Source organism: Typopeltis vanoorti, chromosome 1 (assembly GCF_054136105.1).
Source record: "Typopeltis vanoorti isolate ZY-2024b chromosome 1, IOZ_Tvanoo_1.0, whole genome shotgun sequence".
Classification (NCBI taxonomy): domain Eukaryota; kingdom Metazoa; phylum Arthropoda; class Arachnida; order Uropygi; family Thelyphonidae; genus Typopeltis; species Typopeltis vanoorti.
In genome coordinates, this window is record NC_143549.1 from 15,456,343 (window position 1) to 15,475,829 (window position 19,487).

The window sequence follows — 19,487 nt, forward strand, 5'->3', positions numbered from 1 at the left end:
TAATACCCAATCTCCAATTGAATGCACTACTTTAATAACAATCCCCATCCATTCTAGTTTAATTATCAACTTATCATGTGGAAATCTATCAACAGCTTTGCAAAATATAAGTATAGTACTGTGTGTTCCTCTCCCTTGTCTAGTGCAACTGTCATGAAGCAATTTGATGCCTCATTCATAAAGATTGATGAGATCACTGAATCCAAGACTCTTGATAGGTTTTTTTTAAGTGACTCCCACCCACAAAAAGGTTTTCTATAAACCTATAGTACATTGTATAGTACCATGAGTGGGATTTTTATTGATTTAGATTTTTTTTTCTCTTTTTATTTATTCTTACTTAGTCAGGAAGCCCTGATCTAGAGACTAAACATGGAACTTTTCAATCCACTTCAGGCCTCCAATATGCAGGGCAGTGATCTAACACCAAATAATTGCACTACAAAGTTTTTGTTTTAGTTTATAAATTTATGACACATTGAACTCTTAAATGATTTTCATTTTAAATTTACCAATGATGCAAAATCTTAAGTTGTTATAAAATTTCACAAATGTACCATAACAGCAAACATAACATGTTTGTTGTTATGGTAAATTAAGTTTTAGAATAGGAAGGATATAGTTTGGACTGAATGGTTGAATGACCTACTCATTTGCCTGTGATTTTCAGTACTTGTAAATTTGTTTTATTTGTGATATATTATTGATAAAGAAAAATTTCATAAATTGAAAGGCATTCCCAAAGAATTTGTATTTTTCAGGGAACAATACTAGACAGAATAGATTACAATCTGGAACATGTCCAGGGTCAAGTCCAGCAGGGGTTACATCAGCTGCAGAAAGCAGAGAATTACCAACAAAAGAATCGAAAAATGATGTGCATCTTAATTTTGGCATCCACAAGTATAATTTTAATTATTGCCTTGATTGTAGTGAAGTCCTGAAAAAAAATTTTATGTAGAAAATCTTTCATACACAGTACTTTCTGAAATAAATAGTGTAGACATGATGCAAAATATCCATATGCATCCTTGATCTACACAAAGAAGATCTAGAGTGGACTATGTAATATTGATGTATTTATTTCTTAATGGTTTAACAAATGTTTTGTCTAGATTTAGTTATGATTTTAGTTAATTACAAAAGATTAAGGAAGTTTTTTTCCTTAATGCAAAGATTTTATACCAAGAAATAATTTGGTGTGACAGAATACAGGAAAGGATATTTATTTATTTTGATTGGTGCAAAAATAATTTTATTTGTGGTTGTAGATAACGTGTAAAACAAAAGAACAGTAGCTGATGGGGGGGATGGGGGACATTTATTGTAATCATTATAGAATGATTACAGTAATTTACATTTTTAAAAATCTAACAGAAACTATCATTAGGGAAGGAATATTATTGACTACAAATTAAAAATATATATAAATGTATGTATTAATTGTAGATATATGACAACATGAATGCTTTTCCATTGCATATGTATAGAAGCATGAGTGGTGGTTTCATAATAAATTTGTATTGTTACATTTGAAAAATGGGTGATAAATTATTGAAATAAACATGCTTTTGTAATCAGTTATAAAATTCAATATTTATTAGCAGATTTGTATTTGAGGTTATCTGACAATGTTAAATTTGAAATGGTTATTTCAGGCTTTTATCCATGTCATTTCTTAGTAAGATTAGTTTTACAGGAAACTTATGTAAAAACTTAACTTATGGGATGGGATGGGTTGTTGTTAATATTGCATTTCACTGAACAGTATTTAACCTGAGTTACTATTATAAACTGTTTTGAGATGGCATTTATTAGATTAAATCATTAATTATTAGTTTTCTTTAATTTTTAGAACTCCTCCAGACTAGTATTTTTTCTTACCATTCAATAACTGGGGAACCCAGTGATCTTAAAAACCTACTAGCTTTTTCCATTTTACATGAATCATAATATATTTTTTAAATTTTATTTATTTATTTATTATTATTATTATTTATTAATTGATTATTTTGAAAAGTATGGTTTACTCAAATTTTACACTTAAAAAAATTCCACCAGGAAGAAATAATAATGGTTATGGACATAACCTTGAAGTTACATTGGTATTACCCAAAGTTAGAATTTTGTGCTGCATGTTCAAAGCTTGTTCTTGGAGAATTTTATCCAAGTTTCACTGTTAACATTATGTCCAAGTGATTTTGATGTTTGTTTAATTAATTCCTGAAAATTCACTTCCCATAAATGTTGAAGTTTAATGAGAATTGCTTTTCAAAGTGTCTCTTTCTGAAGAGAGAAATCTAGTAATAATAAATTACATCCTTGAAGTGCAGCAAATATAGCTAATATCCAAAGACCACTTTTGAAAAGAAAAACAGGTTGGATTTAAAACAAATTGCTGTCAAGCAATTAGAGGAGAAGAACCAAAAATCTTATGTTCCTACACTGTATGCTAATGTTTGTAAGTCTGTGACCTTATCTTAGATTTACAGTATTCTCTATTAGGTGACATACAGAGGAAATGAGAACCTTCTGTAAAGTAACTACCCAACTCACATTCATTTATTTGATAGTAGTTGGTAAGTGATAAAAAATAGTTTCTGCATCAAAACCTTGCTAAGATATTCCTATGTACTTGCTTAAGGAGCAATATGAATTTATGGTTCAGGATACTATGAAATAGTCTCTGCATAATTTCAGATATTACATAAAGATATGTATAGTAACAGAAACAAAGAAAAAACAAAAAGGTACAAAAGAAACAAACAACTATATACAAATCTACAGTGGGGTAAAAAAAAGAAGAAAGAGCAAAAGCAGGTATAATGATTATGGTACATAAATCCCTAAAGAACAATATTGTATATTACAACTGTTTGAATGAAAGATTTCATTTGAAAATTGAAAGATTGATTGAAAGAATGAAAGATTGTCTTGAGTCTAATTTCAAATTAGACTCAAGACATTAAGAGGCCACATAACAATAATTGGTGCATATGCACCAGAAGAGGGAAAAGAAGAAGACAGTAATATATTTTATAAAGAATTACAGAATGCCATAGATAAAACAAACAAAACTGACTATTTACTGCTAGCAGGAGATTTAAATGCCAGAATAGGAAACAAAAAATACAAAACAAACATAGGTAAATTTGGCAAAGATACATGTAATCAAAATGGTCGCAGATTGCGCGATTTTGTCATTTATAATAATATGAGAATAATGAATTCAATGTTTAAACACAAGGAAATACATAAATATACTTGGTCAGCCAGAGGATACAAATCAGTAATTCACTACGTTATCACAAATTTTAAATTAGCAGAGTTAATTTTAGACGTAAGAGCATATCGAGGCTTTGAATTAAACTCTGATCATTATATGGTATCAGCAAAAATTCGTTTTAAACCAAAGTGGCTAAAAACACACAGAATTGAAAATTCTTACAAGCCGAGCTACAAAATTTCTTCATTACAGGATCCTCAAGTTAGACTACAATATCAAAAATGCACAAACTTAAAAACGGAAACCACACACGAATCAAGTGACATAGAAGATGAATGGGAAAATTTGAAACAGATTCTCACAAAAGCAGCAACAGAAACCTTAGGAATAAAGCACAAATGGATTAGAAAAAGAGGACTACGAGACTGGAACAAAGAAATTGAAAATATAATAAAAACCAAAAAGGACAGTTACCAGAAATGGCTAAATTCCAAAACAATAGAAGCAGAAATAGAGTATAAAAGAAATAGTGCAATTGCAAAACGAGAAGTAAGGAAAAAACATAGAGAAAGGTGGAACAATTTCGTAACAGAACCAGAAAAGGATTTTTTAAGCCACAACCCAAAACCTATAAAGTAATAAAATACATGAATAAAGAAATAAAAGAAAAGATAAAAATACAAGCAATAGATTTAGAAAAATGGGTGACTTATTTCCAAAATCTCTGGACAGATGAGAACAATGAATTAAAATTTTATAAGACAAAGAATGACCTAATAGAAAATATCACAATGTTAGAACTGAAAAATATAATAAAGAAGATGAATAATAGGAAAACGCCAGGAGAAGACAATATAAATATAGAACTATACAAAAATGCAGGTGAAAAATTTAATGAAAGACTTTTGAAATTTTTAATATGGTTTAGATGTCCGGAAAAACCCCTAACTCTTGGAAAAAAGCACTGGTCATCCCAATCTATAAAAAAGGAAATAAAGACAATTGCAATAATTATAGGGGAATTAGCCTGCTGAATACAGGATATAAAATATATGCAGGAATATTAAAAGAGAAACTAAGCAGCATTGTAGAAAACAAATTACTAGAAGAACAAAATGGCTTCCGAAAAGGCCGATCCTGCATAGATCCAATTTTTACTTTAAAATTATTAATAGAAAAGAGAAGAGAATTTCAAAAAGAAACACGTGCCGTTTATTGATTATGAAAAAGCATTTGACAAAATTAGTCGACAAAAATTGTTTAAAATATTAACCCATTTAAACATAAACCAACTTTTACAATCTATTCAAGAAATATATACAGGAAATAAAATAGCAGTTAAGTTAGAACACACCGCAGAATGGAAAGATATATCAAGAGGAGTACGACAAGGATGTACCCTCTCACCTCTGCTTTTCAATATATATATAAATGAAATATTAACAATCTGGAAACAGCATAACCCATTTGGTATACAAACGACCCCGCAAATGAAGATAGATACGCTACTATTTGCAGATGATCAAATAGTATTAGCTACATCAGAAGATAACTTACAAAGATCATTAAAATCATTAAATGATATCTCAAAGCAATATAATATGACAATATCCAAAGAAAAAACAAAAATAATGGCATTCAAAGGAGAAAACCCAATAAGAAGTAAAATAGTGATAGATAATACAATACTAGAACAAGTAAACACTTTCAGATACTTGGGATGTGATCTATCATACGAAGAAGAAAAAGACATAGACACTAAAATATCAAACTTTGTCAAAGTAAATGGCATAATAAATAGTATATTTAAGCCATCCCTGGTACAAAAACACACTAGAATCAGGCTATATAATGTCTTGTCAAAACCAACTCTACTATACGGAAGCGAAACATGGACCATGAAAAGGAAAGATGAAAAACGAATTCAAACAGCGGAAATGAAGTTCCTCAGAAAAACAGCTGGATGTACCAAGTGGTACATCAAAACAAACGAAGAAATCTTAGTCACTAAAAATCAAACCAATTAATTACTACATAAGACAGTATAAACAAAAATGGCTAGAACATTTAAATCGAATGGACAACAGCAGACTACCAAAAATATTATACAGATACAAAATAAGTGGAAAAAGAAGAATCGGAAGACCAAGAAAGAGATGGCATGAGACCGGAACAGGCCACATGGCCTATATTCCATGATAGGAAGAAGAAGAAGACTTTTCAAAGCTTCTCTTTCTGAAGAGAGAAATCTAGTAATAATAAATTGCATCCTTGATGTGCAGCAAATATAGCTAATATCCAAAGACCACTTTTGAAAACAAAAATGGGTTGGATTTAAGACAAATTGCTGTCAAGCAATTAGAGGAGAAGAACCAAAAATCTTATGTTCGTACATTGTAAGCTGGTACTGTATGCTTATGTTTGTAAGTCTGTGACCTTATCTTAGATTTACAGTATTCTCTATTAGGTGACATACAGAGGAAATGAGAACCTTCTGTAAGACTACCCAACTCGCATTCATTTATTTGATAGTAGTTGGTAAGTGACAAAAAATAGTTTCTGCATCAAGACCTTGCTAAGATATTCCTATGTATACTTGCTTAAGAAGCAACATGAATTTATGGTTCAGGATACTATGATTTATAATAGTGACTAGAATAGATTCTCAGTTACATTTTTATAATAGTGACTAAAGTTTAGTTTCCTGTAAAGAATTCAATATATGGTAATTGATAAAACATAATATATTATTATTATTATGGGCAACTCCAGGGAGTCCTTAGACTCATCAAGGGAGGCCCCAAATCATGTTCATCGCAACTATTCGACATTCACACAGTATCTATCATACCTTGCCTTAAACTCATTCACTGTCACAGCACCCACTACAGACTCTAGCAGCTTATTCCACTCATTCAGCACTCTAAAAGTAAAGAACCCAGCTCTAACACCCTTACTAACCACACTCTTGCCCAGCTTCCATGGATGTCCCCTAGTCCTCCCACCACTAGCCTTGTTCTCAAAATATCTTCTGAATTAATTTTATAGAAACCCTTCAGTAATTTGAATGTCACAATCATATCTCTCCTCCTCTGCCTATCAACCAATTTCTGCAACCCACAAATCCTCAACCTGTTCTCATAAGGTTCATTCCACAGACCTGCTATCATATTGGTCACTCACCTCCACCTCCTCTCCATCAAGAAGAAACCTAGGTGATCAAATCTGGGCACAGTAGTCGAGATGGGGTCTTATCAAGGCTCGATACAGAGGAACAATAACATGCTTGTCTCTGCTCGTCAAAGTATTCTTCAGCAACCAAGTGATTTGATGAGCTGATTTGGCCACTTTTGCAATGTGCCCCCTAAACTTCAACTCCTTATCCACCAACACTCTTAAATCTCTTGCCTCATCAATTTCCTGGAGTACAGTTCCACCAATGAAGTAAACCGCTGCTAATCTTTTCACTCCAAAATATATAACATTTCATTTTGCCACATTAAATTGGCATCCATTCTCCTTATCTCTGACCTCCAATCTATCCAAATCATCCTGCAAAATTTTGACATCATCTGCATTCACTATTGCCCTACCCAACTTTGCATCATCTGCGAACAAATCTCAGATCCTTTCCTATATCATTAATGAACAAATTAAACAGCAGTGGTCCAAGAACAGATCCTCGTGGCACACCACTAGTCACAGGCCGTCTTTTGGACTCTACTCCTGAATAAACCACTGTCTGATATCTCTCTGTCAACCACCCTCCTATCCATCTCACCAACCCTATATACATCCCCATATGCTGCATTTTACTGATTAGAATTCCATGTGGTATCCTGTTAAAGGCTTTAGCAAGGTCCAGTAGAATCACTGTAAATCCATTACCCTTATCCAGTTCAGCCATTACTGAGGCATGACCTACCCTTCACAAAACCATGCTGTCCTCGATACAGTATCCCATTTTCATCTATCCAATCTTGTATTTTCCTCTTGACTATTTTCTCCAAGACCTTGATAACAGTGCCTGTTATGCTGATTGGCCAGTAATTTTCAACAGCAGCCTTGGAACCACCTTTATGCAGCGGAACTATTTTCCCCTCTTTCCACCCCCTTGGGACTGACCCAGACCCGAGGCTCAAATTAAACAAAATGGTCAAGGGCACTGACAATTCTTTAGCCGCTTCACGTACGACACGTGCTGGTATACCATCCAATCCCACAGATGCATTGAGATTGAGGTTCTGTAATAGACTATTTACCTCTACTTCATTCATCACAATTCCAGTATAAGCTGGAATTGTGATGAATTCCATTCCTGCAATGTCACCACCTGGATGATATACTCTTGCACAGTGCTCGTTCAGTGATTCCACTATATCAACTGATTCGGTTACCTCCCTTCCCTCAGCATTTTTTAAACTCATTCTGCCATGAACATTTTTCCTTTTACTTGCAACATATTGAAAAAACTGTTTGGGATTCTCTTTAGCCTGCATGGCCAATATTCTTTCATAATTCGCTTTTGCTTTTCTTATGACCTTTGTTACCTTTCTGGCCTGAGCTTTATATACTGTTCCTGCACCCGCTGGTCACCTTTCTCCTTAAATTCCCTCCACAAATATTCTATTGAAAGTTTTTTAAAACTTGGTTATACTGTAAATTAAAGATGCCGAGAAATTATATTTTTGGTTTTTCCATGTGTAAGCAAACAAAATTTGCTAGCTTGATAACTTCATGACTGGTCTACTTGTATATAGAAGTTAATGACTTTACATCAGTTGCCTTAGTTTCCCATAATTCGATATTTAAGGCTAGTTTGATCATGATAAGTTATAATGATAACTTATAATCACAATCATATGTAGTTTAATCATGGCTTATAAATTATTTGACTTATAATAATGTCATGATTAAATTACATGTGTGATTCTTTACAGTTATTGTTAAAAATAAATAAAATTCCTTAGTTGTATTGATATAGATGATAAAAATCTTGAGTTTTGAAATCAACAATGAATGGTTGTTATATTTGTTCAAGAGTTTTAAATACCTATTAAAAGACAGAAAAGACTATTTTTGAACATGACACATGCCTTAGATCTATTAGCAAATGCTTGTGACCACCATTTAAACTTAATACTTATGGTATGTAATTTTAGCATGTCAGGTGTCTAAAGTATTTTTGCATGGTATTTAAAACATATAATTCTCCATATTTTAAAGTGTCTGTATATTGATTAAATTCTTGATGTTTGTAAATGTGAGCTTGTACAGTGCAATATATTTATATGGGTATGCCTTTTTGCCATCTGTAAAAATTAAGCTGCATATTCGATTTTAAAAATTGATTATTTTTTAAATCACCATAAAGAGCATATTTTAATGTAATTCCTTGTTAATGTTTAATATCATATGTGCTCAGGAACATATTTACCAATTATTTTTGCCTAAAATAATACTCTGCTTGCCACACAAAGTTTGCAGGAGTATTTCTAAATAAAATGAAGATCTGCTTCTGTTTTTTTTTTTTAATAAAAGTACTATTACAATGTTGTCCTATATATGTTTGCTTATTTCATTCCTGGTATAAAATTGATGTTATGAAGTGACATTTTATGTCACTTTGGAACAGTTTTAGCACATACAAACAGTCTTAATGGTTCTTGTTTGTATTATGTTCGTCAAATATGTTGTTTATTTGCTAAACAACACTTAGATCCACCAGTAATCTTATCTCATACCACAAGTCCTCATGATAATGGATTCCAGATCATATATAATGTCTTATTGTCAAACTTATGCCTCAATATTGTTTTAAAGCCATAAATGGAGTTCAATTGAAAATTATATACACAAAAACAAATTTGATTACATTTACTGTCATGGTGAACTAAAATTTTGATTAAAGTCTCATAGGTGCAGTACTAATAGTGCCTGTTGTGTAACTGCTCCTTAAGAAATATTCTACAGTAGCTATTTCTGTGGGAATTGCAAATTTACTATAATGAGAATTCACTGTGCCAACAAGTATGTGCATACATCGAATTTCTTATTTTCTGTATGTTTATCTTATCTTTTATCTCTTATCTTTTATCTTGATTTAGTAATGGGCACATATTTTCCGTATCAACTTATATATAATTAGACCAGTGGAATATCTAATTTCCATCCAAAATGAAAATTATCTTAAATATGAAGATTATTTTTTTAACTTTTATTTTATTTTTTGAGTATGGTTTGATTTTGATCAGATATGGTATATTTTTTAAATGACATATCCACAATACATCAGCTCACCATTCATATCAAAAATATGGCATCATCAAATCTTTGGTATCCAGAGCATACAAATTTTGTTCCTCTAAAGAATCTTTAAAACAAGAATTGGAAATTATTAAAGATACAGCCTTACTAAATGGATATAATCCAATAACAGCCCAAAAAATTATTAGCCACTCTCTTACACATCAACCCAGACAAGAAGCTGCCGATAGGACTCCTATGCCATATATCAAAGGCATCTCTGAACATTCATCAACAATTATGAAGAAATACAAACTCTGTGCTACCTAATTCTTGACCACAGGATCCAATGGCAAAGTACCAAGCTACTACATAGATCCATATATAAATCAGCAGTTGTATAAAGAAAGTACTGAAGCTTTACATCATAGACTCAGTCTTAACTGGAATGACTGTCTCACTATTCCAAAAGTCTGGGGGAATAGCGAGATTGTTATCCTCAATTGTATAAAATAAATTTATCAGTTATATTTTAATTTAATTACAGCTCAATAGTAAAACATGCTACTGTATACATAGATGGATTCCAACGTAAGCTTGTGCACTAATTGTTGGAAGTTTTTCCACTTGGTTATACTATGAATTAAAGATACCAAGAAATTATATACTTGGTTTAATCCTTTATCCGAGTGTAAGCAAACAAGTTTGCACCTGAAATATAATTAAACCAAATAATTTCTTGGAATCTTTAAATCATGTGCACTAATACTTAAGATGAGATATTTACATATTAAAAAGTTAATTACTGTGGTATAAATGTAAATTTTTAGTTATGAATATTCCACAGGTTTCATGCAATTGTACTCAACAAATTTGTTCCTCCTGGACATACAGTGAACCAATATTTTGAGAGGACTGCATAATAGTGTGTGATGAGAACAGCTGAAAATGTGGAATAGCAGAGATGCTGAATAACAGCATCTTTGCTATTCCACACCTTGTCTATCCAACAGTTCTTGATAAAAAAAAAAATTTTAAAAAAATGGTGGTATTTCCTTACCCACCTGATATCTCTCAATGTGATTTTTTTTTTTGTTCCCATGGATAAAGAAAACAATGAAAGGGCAGCGATTCATTAATGTGGATAAAGGGAAAGAAAAGTCACTGGAGGCCATAAACAGTATTCCAGAACTGTTTCCAGCAGTGAAAAAAAAAAAACGTTGGAATAAGTGCATTGACTCACATGGAAAGTACTTTTGAAGGAGACTGGAATATGGTATTATAAACTTGAATAAATTTGTGTGAGAATGACTAAGTGAGGAATCTAGTCTTTCAAGCAAAAATATTTAATAAAGTAGTCGATTTAGAAATTAAAGGTGGATGAGGGATTAAAGGGATGCTGCAGTTTTTATATACTAATGACAGAAGTATTGGGGGGGGTGCTTAAGGGTCAAAGCTATATAACTGAGAGGAGACCTCCACATAGCCTTTAAAGGAATGCAGAGAACCAACCAGGATATCTGACCTAATGTCCGATACCTCATGGTGCACCCTGTTGGGTATCTACCTGGATACTGAACGAATGAGGATGGGCTGGCAATTTGGGATTTAGCCGACCAAATTGTATTCTTATTAGCTTAAACCAAAATACAAAATGATGGTACAACATGACAGAATTTCATTCCAGCTGGAGTGTCGCTTGGTTAAACAAGACCCCCGTTATTTATGCCAGGGCGAACAGCAAAAAGTCAGCTACTGGAACATATCTGGAAACATACCCCAACTCAACATCACCAGAGTTAAAGATCGATACTATCAACATAAGAAGCTTGAATGGTAAAGAAATGGAGCTAGCTGAGGAACTAGATAAGCACCAGATTGACATAATAGGGGCGACTGAAACAAAAAAAGACAAAAACTGGTGAGATCTTTCTGAGCAATAAATACAAAATGTTATATTCAGGCAATAACAATCAAGGAAAAATAGTAGCCATAGTATTCAACACTAAACATGAGGCTAATCTTGAATGGCAGGCAGTCTCAAGTAGAGTGATGTGAACAAATATGAGAATGGGGAACTGGACAATGAGACTTATTTGTGCCTATGGTCCCACAGAAGGTTCTACTAAGGTAGAAGGGGAGGAATTTTTTAATACTTTAGAGAAAGAAACTGACAATGAAAAAAAGAAAAGTTTGTCCTTGTTGGGGATCTAAATAGCAGAGTAGGAAATGATTGTCAGACATACAAAAAATATTTTGGGAAAATTTGGAGAAAAGAGCAAAGCTAATAATGGCAAATACCTGTTGGATTTCTGCTCAGTACATGGACTGGTTATTACTAACACCATGTTCCAACATAAAAATGTGTATAAGAGGCAAGAAATAAAAAGTCTCATTGACTATGTTATTGTTGATAGTGATGTTTTCTCCTTGGTGCAGGACACCAGAGTGTACAGAGGATTTTAAATTGTAAGTGATCACCATTTAGTCTTGAACCAGGATAAAATTGAATTTCATATTGAAAAGAATAACATTTAAAAAAGTTTTAAAGTGAATAAAAGTTGAGCAGCTCTCAGATGTGAACTGTAGACTAAAATAAAATATACAAAGATTATTGTCAAGTCTTGGCAAGTAACAGACTGATTTAGAGGAAAATTGTAGATAGGAAGTTAGTAATTATGTAAATTTTTCATGTAGTACTATCATATCCTGTACACCCCTCGAGGGTACGTGGCAGGAATTTGATGATAAGTATCAGGAACAAGAGGGAGGAGTTTGGAACAATTGATTAGTGCAACCTCACCAAAAGTGATATGCATTAGTGAGATGACTGTGTAGCAGAAAATGTAGTTATAGAGATTGAATGTAAACGGTTTAGTATTTTCAGGGAACATAGAATGGGGGGGGGGGTACTGCTAATGATAGCAGGCAAATTACAGCCAAATAGAATAGGTGGGAGAATGGCTGTTCATTAGAAACAATCTGGTATGAGATTAAGGGCAATAAGGCATAATATACATTGCTTGTTGCAATAAGCGAGGGAGCTCCACAAATGATCAGGAACATGCAAAATGCTATAGAGATATAGACTGAAGATCACATTGCAGGAAGGAAATAGAATTTATACACCTGCTAAGAGGTAATTACTTAAATCAGCTTCTGATGGAGGAGACTAGGGATGAGAAAATATTGGACTTAGTCATAGGATGAGAAGAGCTATCCTTAACCAAGGTGACAACATTGCCTCCAGTTGGTGAAAGTGACCATGTGGTCTTGACTTGGTGATTGTAAAACATGAGTATTCTATCGGGAAGGGATACTTGTGGACCTACAAAGCAGATGATTATGACAAGCTTAGGAAGAAGCTTAAATCTGTAGTACCATGGTCAAACACTGCAGGGTAAGGATGTTAGTAGTGCATGGGACATAGTTAAGGGTCATCTAGAGGATGCAGTATTAAATTGTATACCTCGGGTAAGGAAGGTTAGTCGGGCAGGAGTCAGATGGATCAGTAATATCATTAAGCATGAGATGCAGAAGAAGGAAATACTGTGGAGGGTATATAAAGAGAATGATGACCAGCAAACTTATCAATGGTATAAGGTAGGCAAGAAAGGTGACCAGCATGACAAGGAAGGAAAAATTAAATTGTATACTTAGGATAAGGAGGATTAATTGGGAAGTAGTCGAATTAGTAGTATCATTGAGCATGAGCTGAAAAAGAAAATGCCTTGGAGGGTATGTAAAAAGAAGGGTGACCAGCAAACTTATGAAAGGTACAAAACTCAGGTAGTAAGAGGAAGAATGGCTATGGAATATTGACCAATATGTGATAATGGTCACGAGGAGAAAAGCGGATAAAATAATTGTTACTGAGTGACCACTTTGCAAGGATAAATCATCTTAGGTTACTGCTTTAACCTATATGACAGATACTAATGTGGAAACAGAGGTGAAAGAATTGGAAGTTCTTAGGATATTGCAGAATCTCAATGTAAATACAGCTATGGGATATCAGGGTTTTGCTATAATGTATAAGAGAATTGGCAGTGCCTTTGACTAGGCTCTTTAAGTCTCAGCTCATTCAGAGATTCAAGTGAATCAAAAGAGGGCAAATTGCTCCTTTGCATAAGGGAGGTTCTAAGACTACATTAGCAAATTGTAGACCAATCTGTATCTCAGGCATGGTGGTAAAAGTACTAGAAAAATTGGTAAAAAAGCATTCAAGAATGGTAGATAAAATATGATACTGTATGAGGGTCAACAATTTGTGATGGGTTGGTAATGCCTTAATAATTTAATCATCATCATCATACATATCAAGGATTTAGGCCTAATATGGCCTGTTCCGGCCTTAGAAGTCATCGTTTAAGAGGACGTCCTGGTTTTCTTTTTCCTAATGGCTTGTACTTTAAGGCTTGTTTTGGTAATCTTTCTGTTTTCATTCTTTGAACATGTTCCATCCATCTATGTTTATATTTTTTAATTTTTTCAATTACTGGTTCTTGGTTTAATTCTTTCATAATATCTTCGTTTCTTTTGTGATCAAATAGGGTATACTTTGCAGTTTTTCTCATAAACTTCATTTCTGCTCTTGTTAATCTTTGTTTGTCTTTTTGTTTTATTGTCCAGATTTCGCTTCCATACATTAAGATCGGTAGGGCTAAAAGTATTGTATACTTTTAGCCTGGTTTGTTTTTGAACTAGGTTTGGTTTAAATATAGAGTTAATTACTCCTGTTATTTTTAGATATTTTGCAATTTTTATGTTTATATCTTTTTCATTTTCATAAGTGATCATACATCCTAGGTAGTTAAATGAATTCACCTGTTCTAAGATCTTGTTATCTAATACTATTTTAGTTCTTGCTGGATCTTGTCCTTTAAAGGCCATAGTTTTTGATTTTTCCGTTGATATTATCATACCATAATCTTTGGATATCTCATTTAGATTTAAAATAGCTTTCTGTAAGTTATCTTCAGAATTTGTAATTATTATTTGGTCGTCTGCAAAGAGGAGAGTGTTTAAGTTAACTGTAGGTGAAAGTTTAATTCCTTGATGTAAATTTTTACTCCATTTTATTATTATTTCATTTAAGTAGATATTAAAAAGAGTTGCTGAGAGGGGACATCCCTGTCGGACCCCTTGGTTTATCTCTCTTGTATATGATAGCTCGTGATTTAATCTTATTTGTATTTGATTATTTTCATATATATTTGTGACAGCTTTTAGGATATTATTTGGTATTTGTCTTTCTTTTAATATGTTAAATAATATGTTTCTTTTAACTTTGTCAAATGCTTTTTCCAAGTCAATAAATGCAATATGTGTTTCTAAATTATATTCTCTTCTTTTCTCTATTATTAATTTTAGGCAGAAGGCTGGGTCTATACATGATCGCCCTTTTCTAAATCCATTTTGTACCTCTAGAATAAAGTTTTCGGAATATTTCATTAGTTTGTTATTTAAGATTCTGCTGTATATTTTGTAACATGAATTTAGTATACTGATACCTCTATAGTTTTTAGGGTCATCTCTATTACCTTTCTTAAAGATAGGAATCACAATTGCTTTTTTCCATTCTATTGGGGGGATACCAGTTGAGTAAATTTTATTTAAAAATAATAAGAGTCTTCCTTCGAATCTTGTTCCTGCGTATTTATATAGTTCTGAACCTAGCTTATCTTCTTCAGTTATTTCCTTTTCATTTTCGTTAATTGTTTGCCAGTTGTCTTTTTTAAAATATTTGTCTGTCCACAGTTCTGTGTAGTAATTTAGAAATTCTTCTAATTTCAATTCAGTGTTTAATTTTATGTTTTCTTTGGTATCTGCATTTAGGTGTTTCAAAATCTTATATACATTGGGTCTTATTTTATATAAATCATGTTCTAAATTAGAAACAAATTTATTCCATGATTCTCTATGTCTTTTTCTGACTTCTCTTTTTGCTATGGCTCTTATTCTTTTATATTCTATTTCATCTTCTAATCTTTTACTGCTTAACCATTTGTGATAAGCTTCTTTTTTCTTTTTGATTATTTCTTTGATTGTATCATCCCAGATCTTCAGTTTTTTCTTTTATTGAATTTTTTGGTATTTCCTAAGCTTTCATTTGCTGCTGCATTTAGTATCGTTTTTATATTAAGCCATTCTATTTCTATTTCTTCATTTTGTTTTATTTTATCTAGATACTGGTTAATTCTTTGTTCATATAGCCATTGTACATTTGTGTCATTCAATAGTCTAGTTTTATAAACAAATGTTTCAATTTTTCTTTCTGTTCTTGTTACTTGTAGCCATTTAGGTGGTAATCTTAATTTTATTTTATCAAGGAAGTGGTCACTGCTTATTTCATATCCTCTGTGAACTCGAACATCTAGTGAAAATTTTGATGTCTTTTCATTTAATATGAAGTAATCTAATATTGATTTCCATCCTCTTGCTGCCCAAGTATATTTATGTATGTCTTTATGTTTATAGAAGGAATTCATTATTTTTAGGTTATTATAAACTACAAAGTCAATCAATTTTTTACCATTTCTGTTTAGAGTGTGTTCTCCATGTATTCCTATATTATTATTAATTTTCTTGTTTCCAATTCTTGCATTTAAGTCTCCTGCTAAAATTATGTAATCATTTTTATTTATTTTATTATATATGTTTTGTAGCTGATTATAAAAATCAATATTATCCTGTTCTCTTCCTTCTTCTGGGGCATATAAACCAATTATTGTTAAATAGCCTCTATCTATTTTTATTCTAGCTTCTATTATTCTTTCATTCCATAATTTATAATGTTTTAACTGTTTTGAAAGGGAATTATGAATCCAAATCATGACTCCTGCTTGTGCTCTTTGATCTCTGTCGACTCCACTGTATATCACATTAAAATTTTCAGTTCTCATAGTTCCTTTTAATTTCTTTTTTTGTTTCAGTGATTACTGCTATTTTAAAATTTCTTTCATTTAATAACTGGTCTAATTCTATTTCTTTATATGCTATTCCTCTTACATTCCAGTTTGCTATGTGTATTATCTTAATAATTTAGTGACTTTTTATAATAGATTAAAAGCTGAGTTGGATAAAGGATATGGCTACACTTTTACTAGATTTTGCATAGGCATTTGACAGAATATCACATATAATTCTGTTATGCAAATTAGAACAAATGGGAATAGATATGACGTGTTAAGTGGATAAGGGGGTAGCTTTTGCACAGATATCAAAAAGAGGTATATGGAGGGGCAGAATCAAGGCGAAAAAAAAAACAGACTAGTTTCGAGGTTCAGTTCCAGTGCTGGAACCATTGCTGTTCAATTTGCACATATAAATGATATAGGAAATAACCTGAAAGGATATTAATATAATATCCTTTCAGGCCTGAGTTAAATTCTTGTCGCGACGGGAGGAATCGTTATCTGGACGATTTCAATCGAAGGTGAGTTAGCCTGGGGAAAAAAAAAAACCCTGCTACCTCTCATACGGAGGTAGCAGGGTTTTTTCCTCCCGGAAACTCGATTTTTTCATCTCGCATACAGACAAATCGGCCCTTCAGAACACGCAATTTACAGACAAAAAATACTAGTTGTGGTGGCCGGTAGATGGCGTTGATAGAGATGATTCGTAGTAGAGGTTCGGTGTAGTGGTTGAGACAGCTGTAGGTGTCAGGAATAATATATTTAGTTGTTTGCTGATAATGCGAAATTATGTCGAGTTATAGTCGAGGCGATGTGTAGAGCTTGCAGGACGATTTTAATAGGCTGTCAGTATGGGCAAAAGATGAGAGTCAGTTTAATGTCGAGAAATTTAAATGTATGCATTTTGGGATAAATAGATTATAATCCGTGTATCACATTGATGGCATTGTATTCCAGGAAATAGATGATGCAGTAGGCAAAGTTAAAGATTAGAGGCCATATTGCTAAGGAAGCCCCTATAAGATTATTTGGTTATTCAAGAACACATTAACAAGTAAACAAGGAAGTTGTTCCTCCTTATAGGGCCTTGATATACCCACACCTGGATTACTGTGCTCGTGTGGATGATGCAAATTGGGTAGGGCAATAGTGAATGCAGATGATGTCAAAATTTTGCAGGATGATTTGGATAGATTGGAGGTCTGGGCTAAGGAGAATGGATGCCAATTTAATGTGGCAAAATGTAAGGTTATACATTTTGGGGTGAAAAGATTAGCAGCAGTTTACTACATTGGTGGAACTGTACTCCAGGAAATTGATGAGGCAAGAGATTTAGGAATGTTCGTGGATAAGGAGTTGAAGTTTAGGGGGCACATTGCAAAAGTGGCCAAATCAGCTCATCAAATCACTTGGTTGCTGAAGAATACTTTGACGAGCAGAGTCACGCATGTTATTGTTCCTCTGTATCGAGCCTTGATAAGACCCCATCTCGACTACTGTGCCCAGATTTGGTCACCTAGGTTTCTTCTTGATGGGAGAGGATCCAGAGGCGAGTGACCAAGATGATAGCAGGTCTGTGGAATGAACCTTATGAGAACAGGTTGAGGATTTGTGGGTTGCAGAAATTGGTTGATAGGTGGAGCAGGAGAGATATGATTGAGACATTCAAATTACTGAAGGGTTTCTATAAAATTAATTCAGAAGATATTTATGAGAACAGGGCTGGTGGTGGGATGACTAGGGGGACATCCATGGAAGCTGGGCAAGAGTGTGGTTAGTAAGGGTGTCAGAGCTGGGTTCTTTACTTTTAGAGTGCTGAATGATGGAATAAGCTGCCAGAGTCTGTTGTGGGTGCTGTGACAGTGAATGAGTTTAAGGCAAGATATGATAGATACTGTGTGATTGTCGAATAGTTGTGATGAACATGATTTGGGCCTCCCACAATGAGTCTAAGGACTCCCTGGAGTTGCCTGTAATAATAATAAAGTGTGGTCCTCTGGACTTTGGGATGAAGCAGTGAAGATTCAGAGGCACTGACTAAGATGGTGAGTAGTCTGAGATGTTCCCTATGGGATAGATTGAGAGTGTGTGCATCTGGAAATTGGTTGACAGGAGATAAAGAGGGGATATGATAGAAACATTTAAGTTGCTTAAAGAGTTTTATGGGATTGATGCAGGGGAAATGTTTCAGCACTTGGCTGGAGGAGCCAGAACAAGAGGTCATTCCTTAAAGTTGAATAAATTGCTGGGCAGTAGGGGTGTGAGAACCAGATTTTTTGCTTGGAGTGTTGTGAATGAGGAATGGATTGCCAGAGTCAGTTTTCAGTACTTTGTTAATAGGTTCAAGGAGAGGTATGATAGATTAAGTATCTTGTGCTGCGTCTTCGGTCTCCATGGAGGTGCCCATATAATATAATATAATAATAAATTTCTTTTACAAAAAATGATTCCGATTACTTTTGGGTATCCCCCACCCCCATTGTGTACCTGCACACCTATGCTCATCCGCGGAATAGTATCGCCTATATTATATTATTGTATTTATTCCCGTTAAAGACCCCTAATGGTTTCCAAACTTTGCGTGATTCTTCTTAAAACTGAACACAATAGACTAATGCTTCATGAAGAGGACACTTTTCGATGCGTAAACATTGCATGACATTCACGTTAACAGCCAGCATATGCGTTCAAAACACACCTTTGAGCTCTTTGAAAAGATGTACAGATGGCGCAGCGAATTAAATTCTTAGCGTTCTAGTAGTTTAAGACCACTCAGAAAGCGAGGCTGGCTTAGCTCTGAGACCAAAGCACCTAGAGGCTGTGATTGGTTATTGTGTCATCCAATCCAATTGAACGTTGTGATTTGTCATGAGTTGCTGTTTTTGTTTTCTGAGTTTCACATGTTTTGCTTGTGAAATGTGAACTGATATGATAGGCAAGTTTTTATATATAATAAAGACAAGTAAGTTAGATAGGGATAAAATGCCTCGCCTACTCCCTTTATACGGGAATAAAAAGGCAGCTGATTTTTTTTTTTTTACAGACAAGTATTTAATATACAATTTTGGATAAATTTGAAACTTTTTTGCCCATATTTA

The 19,487-nt window shown here is 33.3% G+C and overlaps 1 protein-coding gene across 1 annotated transcript in view; it reads left to right on the plus strand.

Moving 5' to 3' along the window:
- Syx16 (syntaxin 16) overlaps window positions 1–8,788 on the plus strand; it is a 142,182-nt gene extending 133,394 nt beyond the window's left edge. Inside the window, exon 9 of the mRNA XM_090396222.1 lies at window positions 762–8,788. Coding sequence (XP_090252348.1) covers window positions 762–944 — 183 coding nt within the window. The 3' untranslated portion in view covers window positions 945–8,788. The remainder of the gene's footprint in view (window positions 1–761) is intronic.
- The last annotated feature ends 10,699 nt before the right edge of the window (window positions 8,789–19,487 follow it).